At 37.6% G+C, this 11,194-nt stretch overlaps 1 protein-coding gene across 2 annotated transcripts in view; it reads right to left on the reverse strand.

The window, feature by feature from the left end:
* Positions 1 to 11,194, reverse strand: part of FOXP2 (forkhead box P2) — a 341,699-nt gene that overhangs the window by 77,140 nt on the left and 253,365 nt on the right. For both annotated transcript variants that reach the window (XM_088834526.1, XM_055420840.2), the window contains exons 5-7: positions 6,239 to 6,376; positions 4,950 to 5,141; positions 3,279 to 3,441 (exon numbers count right to left, since the gene is read on the reverse strand). In XM_088834526.1, coding sequence (XP_088690652.1) covers positions 3,279 to 3,441; positions 4,950 to 5,141; positions 6,239 to 6,376 — 493 coding nt within the window. The remainder of the gene's footprint in view (positions 1 to 3,278; positions 3,442 to 4,949; positions 5,142 to 6,238; positions 6,377 to 11,194) is intronic.

Raw genomic sequence — 11,194 nt, forward strand, 5'->3', positions numbered from 1 at the left:
GAATGACACAGAAAAAATGGTTTTACTGCTTTTTTTTTCTTTCACAATTTAAACTTTATCTCTCTTGATTTCTTCAGAGTGATGCAATCGGGTGGATTAGAGGATCTAGAATCCCAGGGATGGTGGAGCCTGGTGGGCTGCCGTCTATGGGGTCACACAGAGTCAGACATGACTGAAGCGACTTAGCAGCAGCAGCAGCAGCAAAGTCAAATGAAAGAGAAATTCTGGGGAAATTAAGCCATGGAGATAGTAATTTGATAAATAAAGAGAAAAACATCTACCCTGGTATTTTTAACTTAATGTGCACAAAACAAAAAGCTGAATATTTAAAAGGTTCATTTTTTTCTTTTTAAAATATTTTTTATTGAAGGATAATTGCTTCACAGAATTTTATTGTTTTCTGTCAAACCTCAACATGAATCAGACATAGGTAAACATATATTCCCTCCCTTTTGAACCTCCCTCCCGTCTCCCGCCCCATCTCACCCCTCTAGGTTGATACAGAACCCCTGTTTGAGTTTTCTGAGCCATACAGCAAATCCCATTGGCTATCTATTTGACATGTGGTAATGTAAGTTTCTATGTTACTCACCTAATTTTAATTTTTTTGTTTACTGAATCATTTTTTATTTTCTTTAGTGTCTCCTACAAAGGCAGAATGCATAGCGAGTATTACTACAATTTCCAGTGGTCATGTATGGATGTGAGAGTTGGACTGTGAAGAAAGCTGAGTGCTGAAGAGTTGATGCTTTTGAACTGTGGTGCTGGAGAAGACTCTTGTGAGTCCCTTGGACTGCAAGGAGATACAACCAGTCCATTCTAAAGGAGATCAGTCCTGGGTGTTCATTGGAAGGACTGATGCTAAAGCTGAAACTGCAATACTTTGGCCACCTCATGCGACGAGTTGACTCACTGGAAAAGACTCTGATGCTGGGAGGGATTGGGGGCAGGAGGAGAAGGGGACGACAGAGGATGAGATGGCTGGATGGCATTACTGACTCGATGGACATGAGGTTAAGTGAACTCCGAGAGTTGGTGATGGACAGGGAGGCCTGGCGTGCAGCAATTCATGCAGTTGCAAAGAGTCGGACACAACTGAGCAACTGAACTGAACTGAATGCAAGTTTCCATGTTCAGTTCAGTTCAGTTCAGCCGCTCAGTTGTGTCCGACTCTCTGCGACCCCATGAATCACAGCACGCCAGACCTCCCTGTCCATCACCAACTCCCAAAGTTCACTCAAACTCATGTCCATAGAGTCGGTGATGCCATCCAGCCATCTCATTCTCTGTCATCCCCTTCTCCTCCCGCCCCCAACCTTTCCCAGCATCAGAGTCCTTTCGAGTGAGTCAACTTGTTGCATGAGGTGGCCAAAGTATTGCAGTTTCAGCCTCAGCATCAGTCCTTCCAATGAACACCCAGGATTGATCTCCTTTAGAATGGACTGGTTGGATCTCCTTGCAGTCCAAGGGACTCTCAAGAGTCTTCTCCAGCACTACATCGCCTAATTATAATTTTTTTGTATACTTAATCATTTTTATTTTCTTCAGTGTCTCCTATAGAAGCAGAAAAATGCATATCTAGTATTACTACAATGTGAGCTCCACTGGAACAAGCATAAATGATTTGAATTAAAGTTCATTTGGATTAAAGCTTATTCCAACAAAATCCTAATGGAAATTAGAATATGCTTTCCATTATATTTATAGATGATATATGAATTTTACCAGTATTGAGAATTTTAGCACACAAAGAACCATTTTGTTTACTATTCTATTTTTTTACTTAGAACCCTTTCCATTTCCCCAAAGTTGAGTACAATAATGAATGCATACAGTTGTATATTTGTATGGTATTGTGTTATTGAATTATTAAAGTACATCCAAGTTTTTCTTATCAGGAAAACAAGAATACAATTGACAACTTTTTAAGGTTATAATTCACAATTATAGCAACATCATTTTAGAGAAAGGAGGATCAATATGGTCCAGGATGTATGAGGAGGTCCCCCAAGCATATTGGAATATTCTCTGTAGGATACATAAAGCCTCCCTTTTATATGGAGGGATTTGAGTGTGAAGATTAGGAGTGTCTATCTTTTTCCTAGCAGTTGTTCACCAAAACTCCTATCAGCTCACTTATGTTAAATAGAGTGTTGTTAGCCTTTTCACTAATCCAATTCCCTGCAGATCTTCAGTATATATTTAATAGCTTGAATTGTGCTGTTGCATATTTTCTTCGGTAAAACAAATAAATGCACATTTAATATCTAATAAAGCACTTGAAAGCAGTTTACCACACACTTAAAAAGCAGTGTGTAACAAAATCTCTGTCTCAAGACAAAGAGGCATGCAACCATGTTAACAATCATGTTTTTTCAATTTTTATTTTATAAAAGGGTATAGTTGAATTACAATGTTGTCAGTTTCAGGTACTCAGCAAAGTAACTTAGTTATACATATGCTGCTGCTGCTGCTGCTGCTAAGTCGCTTCAGTCGTGTCCGACTCGTGTGACCCCACAGACGGCAGCCCACCAGGCTCCTCCGTCCCTGGCATTCTCCAGGCAAGAACACTGGAGTGGGTTGCCATTTCCTCCTCCAAGTTACACATATACCTGCATCTATTCTCTTCCAGATTCCTTCCCCATATAGATTATTACAGAATATGAGCAGAGTTCCCTATGCTATGCTGCTGCTGCTGCTGCGTCACTTCAGTCATGTCCAACTCTGTGTGACCCCATAGACAGAAGACTACCAGGCTCCCCCGTCCCTGGGATTCTCCAGGCAAGAACACTGGAGTGGGTTGCCATTTCCTTCTCCAATGTGTGAAAGTGAAAAGTGAAAGTGAAGTCGCTCAGTCGTGTCTGACCCTTAGCGACCCCACGGACTGCAGCCTACCAGGCTCGTCCCTATGCTATACAGTAGGTTTTTATTATCTATTTTATATATAGTATTATGTGCATGTTAATCACATACTCAAAACTTCTATTAACTTTGGGTTTTGCTTGTTCTCCTTTGTTCAGCTGCTTTACTTGTAAGATTAGGTTGTTTGAAATTTTTTGTTTTCTGAGGTAAAACTGTGTTGCTGTAAACTTCCCTCTTAGAACTGCTTTTGCTGCCCCGCAAAGGTTTTAAGTCACTGTGTTTTTGTTTTCATAACAATCATGTTTTAATAATAAACATGAAGGTCATAAAAAATTTCTCAAGGTATAATGTAGACAGGCCACCAGTGATGGAAATGCAAGCTTAGAAATGACATGTGCACCATGTTTTGTATGTACCTTGAGGCAGCGACTGGACTGGAAGTGCCGCCTGGCCAGGTGGGATCGAGATGAGTCCCTGACGCTGAAGGCTGAGCAGATGCTGCTGCTGCTGGAGTTGTTGCATCTGTAGAAGCTGCTGCTGGAAGACAAGCTGCTGGGCTGCCAACTGCTGCTGCTGCTGCTGGTGTCAGAAAACCCAACCCAGTGAACCAAAGGCAGAGTCTGTGCAAACAGTTCTCGTATAGAAAAAAAACACACTCGTTTCATTGCCCTGGTGCATCTGTGAATGGTCATCTCATCATCAAAGTTCAAGGGAAGAATGTGAGTAAGTTCAAGATTTTCAGTTGCTTTTCTTTTAAATATTAACACAGCAGCAGAGAAAAGAGGATGGAACAAGGTCTAGAGAAAGTGTGTCACAATGGTTCGGACTTTTTAAATGGGCTTATTTCAGATGATAATAAATTTATTTATACTCAAAGAATGACACTTGATGGAAACAGTCAACTTCAACAGCACTTTTTATTTTTTTTCCAACTCAGTAAGTTTGATCTGCAGAAGTCCATGACCGTGGTCTCTAGTGATCTATTAGCAAACTGGGATGTAGCCTTCATAGGACAGGCCTGTTAGCTCCCTCTCTTCCTCTTCTCTCTTACTGGAATATATTAATGGCAGAATTATGTTCAAGGCCCAAAAAAGTGCCCTTATTATAAGGAAAAGTATACGTTCCAATTTTGTGAGGCATTACAAGACAAACCAGACTCCTTTTGGACTCAGGAGGGTATGAGAAGGCAGTCACACTTCAGAGAAAGACAAGCTGCTGTGGAAGACCTTTCCTTTTTAGTTTGGGAAAAAGAGAAACTTCTGATGCACTCACTGGAAAACAGACTGCATAATGGAGCAAGTCATGTGGATTGCCCAAAGCCTCCGGAGAAATAAGGGAGCAATTTCTATTCTATAGTTGATGGCTGTCTGAAATTCTATTCACAAATCCAAACAGAAACAAAGCCTCGGGGGGTCAAAACTGTTTCCTGTACGTTTGCATAATGGGCAGCTTGAAGACAACAGCTCTGATACCTGCTGATCAATTTAACTACTTCAACATGTTTTGTTTGTATTATGTTTATATTTGATGCAGTTTGCTGACAAGTGCAAGCTAGGCCTGAGAAGCCAGCTTGTCAGTTTGATTTATGAGCATATCAAACTGGAACTTTCTACTCGCCACTCCAAACCTACAGTAGCAGTCATTAATCAGGGGCCTGTGACTTTGAAATCTGTGCCCAACCACTTTCTCCGTTTTCCCCCCAACAACCCCCAACAACTTGCTCAATTTGCATGCATGTTCTCTGAGCTGCGCCACTGAGAAAAATAAGGTTCCCTCACCAACTTAGATTCTCCGTGCATACAAGATAATCAGTACTTTGTTCACCACACAGCTTGCTCTTTGTAGACTGTGATTCATTAGTGAACATTAGATGACAGCAGCATTGGATTATAACCCTCAAGTCCCATACTACAAAAAAGGAGAACAGGAGAGTTCCACTGTCACTGCTATTAAGCTCAATACAAATGTATAATAGTGCATCTTTGACAGCAAGAGCTTGGTGATAGGAAGATCAAAGACTGCCCTGGCCTCTCTGTGCCCTTCCCAACCTCGCGCTCCTCTGCGTGGATGAGCTGGCCGGATCCTACCTCTTTTGCTTGCTTTCCAGGATGCTGTTGCTGCGGCTGCTGCTGTTGCTGCTGCTGTTGTTGCTGCTGCTGCTGTTGCTGCTGCTGCTGCTGTTGCTGTTGCTGCTGCTGCTGCTGCTGCTGTTGCTGCTGCTGCAAAAGCTGAAGATGTAACTGCTCTTGCTGTTTCTTGTAAAACTCTTGTAGTTGTTGCTGAATAAACCATTTTGACTTTAATAAATAAAGGCAAAAGTTGCATGTATTATAAACCTCCTAAACTCTTCTACACTGGTATAGGGTAGAGTCTCCATTAAGATTCATCTCACAAGAACAACAACCGATATGCACTGGATTCCAGGAGACAGATCTACATACATTTTTCCCCCCCAAGCCAGTTCTGAAACTTTGCAATTCAGAGTCCAAAATATCCTAAATGAAGGGGTATAGAAAAATCTGTATTCTAAAGTGCTAGAGCCAAATGAATAACCTAGATTATTATATCTGCCGTCTACTCTACCATTTATAAGAACCAACTACAGACTTAGATCAGGGTGACCAGTTCTTACCAGGAAAAAACTGTAATCCATCAGATGGACAGAACATCAGAGTTACAAATATAAGCAGTTGGTCTGTGGTCACTATCACAGAACATAGCAAAGTAACTAAATCTATAAGAATTTTGGTAAAGCACATTATTTTCTCTATGAAAAATTAAGTCTATGACATAAAGTCCACTTCATATAAACTTGAGGCTCCAATAATATATATACATTAGGAACATTAGTTTTTTTGTTATTTGAAAAGGATAAATCTCATGAATTGGTGGATCAGCTGCTCAACTTTGTTATAAGTAGATACCTCTATTCCTAAATTCCAAATGAATTTTGGAAAGGAAAATTTGAGATGTTACTTTCTCCATTGTAATAGAAGGTTGGTATCACTTTCATCCTTATGTGAACTAAAAGGAGTATTGGAAGGTTAGAAATTTAAAAAAAAAACAATTACCTGTAGGTCTCCTTGCACTTTTGCAGGCAAGTCTACAAATCCAATGCACCTAAGCATTTAAATATTTAAATATTGATTTATCTCATGTTGAAATGACACTTCCTTTGGCTCTTACTCTAGATGTTAAAGACTTTAAAAAGACTAAGGGGTTTAAATTTTCCTAAGCAGTTCTGCAATTACAATGCTACATTTATATTCCAGGATACAGGCAAGTTGTCCTTTCCAGTGGAGAAAGAATTTGTCATTTACACCCATGGCACTGTCAACACAGGTGCTAGCATTCCAAAGTAGGTAACCCACATTACCTGCTGCAGCATGACTGCCTGCTGCTGCTGGAGAAGGGCTTGGAGTTGCTGAGGAGACAGGACTTGCTGCTGAAGGATTTGCTGCATTTGCTGAGGGGTGATCACCTGGGGAGTCATCATGGCCACAGACACAGGCACCTTGATGGAGACAGAAGGAGAAAGAGTGGATGTTACCAAATGTTAACCGACTTCAGAGCTCTATGGCATCCCTACCAAATCCTTTATTAATGATGACCAATCAATTTTATAGAATATTTGTTATATTATTTAACTATTTAACAATGGCATTAAGGTACCACAGTATTTAGACACTGGGTATCCAAGGCATCAGATATTATCAGATTCCACCGTTATATTCCATACCTCTTATGTATTATGCTAAGATGTGTTGCTTTGACTAGCATAGATAGAAATAAATAATAACATGTCAGTTTTCTCAATACTTCATAATTGAAAATCTTACCAATGGCACAGTGCTACAAGTTAAAAACCTTTTGAAATAGTTTACTGGTACGATTAAGATAGATGTATTGGGCTCCAAAATCACTGTGGATGCTGATTGCAGCCAGGAAATTAAAAGATGCTTACTCCTTGGAAGGAAAGTTATGACCAATCTAGATAGTATATTAAAAAGCAGAGACATTACTTTGCCAACCAAGGTCCGTCTAGTCAAGGCTATGGTTTTTCCAGTGGTCATGTATGGATGTGAGAGTTGGACTATAAAGAAAGCTGATTGCCAAAGAATTAATGCTTTTGAACTGTGGTGCTGGAGAAGACTCTTGAGAGTCCCTTGGACTGCAAGGAGATCCAACCAGTCTATTCTAAAGGAGATCAATCCTGGGTGTTCATTGGAAGGACTGATGCTAAAGCTGAAACTCCAATACTTTGGCCACCTCATGCAAAGAGTTGACTTACTGGAAAAGACCCTGATGCTGGGAAAGATTGGGGGTGGGAGGAGAAGGGGACGACAGAGAATGAGATGGCTGGATGGCATCACCGACTCTATGGACATGAGTTTGAGTGAACTTTGGGAGTTGGTGATGGACAGGGAGGCCTGGCATGCTGTGATTCATGGGGTCACAAGGAGTCGGACACAACTGAGTGACTGAACTGAACTGAACTGAATAATGATTAAACAACTGGAAAAATACACATTTAAATATTAATTATCAAAGCTAGTAAAAAGAATGTATGTGTAGTGTACTTACTCATAAAATAGAACCACCATCTTCAAATTTTATATCTATATATATAATACATAGTAGTAGAAAAATATACACAGTAATACATATTACTACATGAGTGCATATAGTAACTAATGTAGGATATTTGTTTATTTACTTATATACCCCCAGAAAATAGCTACACAAATAGGTCCTCTCAAAGAAAGGATCTTAAGCTTAATATTATATCTTATCCTTTAAGCATTTTCTCATTTCAAGCTAACTAAACTTATACCAGGAAGTCCAGAAATATAAAGATTACTCAATGGTTATTCATTAATTTGAAAAAAAGGTATTTTGCTCAAAATGTCCTTTCTACCATTTACTTCCCCTTCAAAGTTGTGAAAATTAAAGAGCTAAAAAGAATATGAGGAGAGTAAGAAAGAAATAGAACAGAAAAATGAAGCAAGGAAAATGCAAAGTAAGGAAAAAGCAGGGAGAAAGTCTGAGAGAAAGTCTGTGGAGAGACAGGTAAAGGTAAAGGTTGCAAAAGAAGTGAACAAGGAGTCCTCCTACACAGAAGCCTGAGGTATCCATCTGCTCAACTGGATGGTAGTAACACTCTTTGAAGACATTTCTTATACTAATCAGTAATCAGACAACTTGTCAACTTGCCAAGTTTGTAAACTTTGAAAAAGCAATCACTTTCTTTCCTAAAAAAAAACAATTCATTTTTACTGTAAATAAAAACAAGTATTTATATAAACACTGCTTTTGAACAAATTCTTAGAACAACATCTGTCTTTGAAAAGAGAAATAAAGAATCATAGACATCGTTCACAATTTATCCTGAGTCATTTTTAACACAGTTCAAACCTTTTGAGTTTGGCACTTTATGTCATAAAGAAAGGAGAAATTAATAACGAAAACAAACTTAGAAGAAAAAAAAAGAAATTCAGGGTGAATTAATTCCTCTCTCAAAAAAAAGAAAAACATACTTCATATTTCATACTACAGAAAAAGTATTTTCTATCCTTTGCTATCTTGAAATACAGATTATGTCATTTTGTAACATGAAGAGAAAGGACCATGGAATAACAGAAAGGAATTCAAAAGTGATTTTAAAAAAATGTTCCTGAATTTTTTAGAACATACTCTCATACCTTTAGATTACTGCACTTGAAAATATCATAATAAGGCTTTCTGAAATGTATGCTATAAAATTAACTGATCCAATAGGTGTCGAGCTGTTTAAAAATTTAATGGACAATTTACTTAATTGTTCTTTGATAAACAAAAAGAAACGGTTAGAAAATAGTTTGGGGGAAAAAAAATCTATATACAAAAAAGCCTTTTGTTCCAGTAATCATTTGCCTCATACTGTCTCCAAATAACAAGGAATCAAACTGAAATGAAAGAACAGAGAAAGAGAAGTTAACTTTTAAAAGGGCTGCCAATCCAGATAAACAGACAGATAAGTAGGTAGCTAGATCACATATCGTAGGCAGTTTAACACGTATATAGATACCTTCTATAAAGTCTATCATGTGATGAGAAGCTTGCCATATTTCTTACCACTTTTTAGCATATGGAATGCTTTCACTTAAATTATCTCTGTCTGCAAACAAAAGTACATTATGTGTAACTGATAACAAATGTACTTGGTAATAAAAGTTTTATGAATGCAATAATACAATGCAAGTTTTCAGTCAGGTTTCACCTTATACAAATTATGTTACCTTATATCTTATTCCTAGTCTGACTGATTTGGTATATGCTGCTGCTGCTAAGTCACTTCAGTCGTGTCCGACTCTGTGTGACCCCATAGACGGAAGCCCACCAGGCTCCCCCTTCCCTGGGATTCTCCAGGCAAGAACACTGGTATATAAGCAAGGCTTAAACAAGTTTTCTATCTTTGCATTCTTTAGAGTTCATTAGCCGTTTCACCATGGTTAAATTAACTGTTTTTTAAATTCTTAAAATGATTTGTGAGTGTTTTCCTTACATTTAAATGTTTATGACATAAATAACCATCAAATCAACATTACTCTAAAATCCTATGTATCATATTTATGTAATATCCTGAAAATTTTAAGCATTTTCTGACTTACTATCTAGGACACTGCCATCTGAAATTGGCAAAATACAGATATAAGGATGGATATGTAGGGGTGGGGGGAAGGCAACTGACTGAGCATTCTACTTCCATATGTACTAAACACAAATGGTAATTATATTCATAGGAAAGCACAAGTGCACTTCTGAGGGATTTCTAACATTACAAATAAGCCAATACTATCACCTCTAAATCCACATTACATAAACTCATCCAAAATAAAACATTTGGGGCTACTAAAAATTAAAAATATTTTATTAAATAGAAAATTAATTTCTCCTACAACAAATGTCAATTACATGTTATACGTAGACTGCTCCATGGCCTTGTTTAGAATATGTAGAATTTCTCCACTTTTAAGTGAAATATTCTAAGTTACACATTTCCTTTATTCCTCCTTTATCACTTTTGTTACTGTTACATTGCATTTCTTTGTTACTGCAAGCTACTTTAGGAATTCACTGACAAAGATGAATAGAGATTAACTGAGTACATAAAATTTTTAGAAGATTATGCCACTTTATCAATGTTTAAGCAGGTAAAAACAGCATCAGATTTAAGTCTATGGATAACTTTCATATATATATACCTTTGCAAGTTAAGTGGTAAGTTTAAGGAGACAGTTTCCACTAGATATATACTTTTATTCACGCACATATTCTAATGAGAGACCATAATTTAGATGTGATAGAGGAGGGGAGGGAGATGTTTATCTCAGATGTTTTCTGGTGAGAAGGCAAATAAAAGTCTGTTAGGTCTAAAAAATACAGTACATTATATAGTACATTATGCACCTACCAAAAGGAACAGCTGGTTTAAAATGAGTGTCCCAGTGAAAACTGTAGTCTATCAATTAAACTCTTCAAGAGTGAAAAAAGGAGACATAGTCAACTCTGGTTGAGAGATTTTTCTCTTTTTTTTCTTCTCAATATTTACTATACTGACAGAACCAAAATTCCCACAGTGATGCACAAAATAAGGCTTTCATTTACCCTTATTTATTTTCTCATTAGCTGAATTAAGCACAAATGATATGTAGCTCTGTGTACCAAGACATACAGGGTAAAGACAGGGTTATATATTCTGAGATGAAAGAGGGGAAATTATCAAAGTTGAAATGAGTCAAAATGGTACAAGCTGAAAGTATTTAGATATTATACTAACATAGGTTGCTAATGACTTCACATGTTTTAAGAAATAAATTATGCCCTTACATTAAACTTCTAAATGTACCTCATTGAAAAGGTTAAAAAGTTAAGAGACAATGCAAAGATCATGTCTCCCTTCAAATGAAACTTAAGAGTTAGTGTAAGACTTATAAAAATGGATCAAAATATTTTATTTGCTCTAATAAGCAAATTGTCATCTTACAATCTAGTTCAGCTGAAACATTTCTGAATGTGTTGGGTTTGCATATTAAGCATGTCACTTAATTAAGCATCCCAATTATGTATGGGTGACTGGAAAGGTTCTTAGCATAATGTTAGCCAAATTCTTTCTGAACTAAATGTGACCTTGAAAAAATGGCCACAACCTGTGGATGAGACTTACACTGGAAAACTCTGCTTCCTTGTTAACACGGTCTGCCAAATACTGGTTCATAGATCCCTTTATTCTTCACCTAAAATCTGAAGCCAAATAAGTCCTGACCTCCAGACCCCAGTACTTAAAACAAAA

Source organism: Moschus berezovskii, chromosome 3 (assembly GCF_049115385.1).
Source record: "Moschus berezovskii isolate FMDL1 chromosome 3, NW_MosBer_1.0, whole genome shotgun sequence".
Lineage (NCBI taxonomy): Eukaryota > Metazoa > Chordata > Mammalia > Artiodactyla > Moschidae > Moschus > Moschus berezovskii.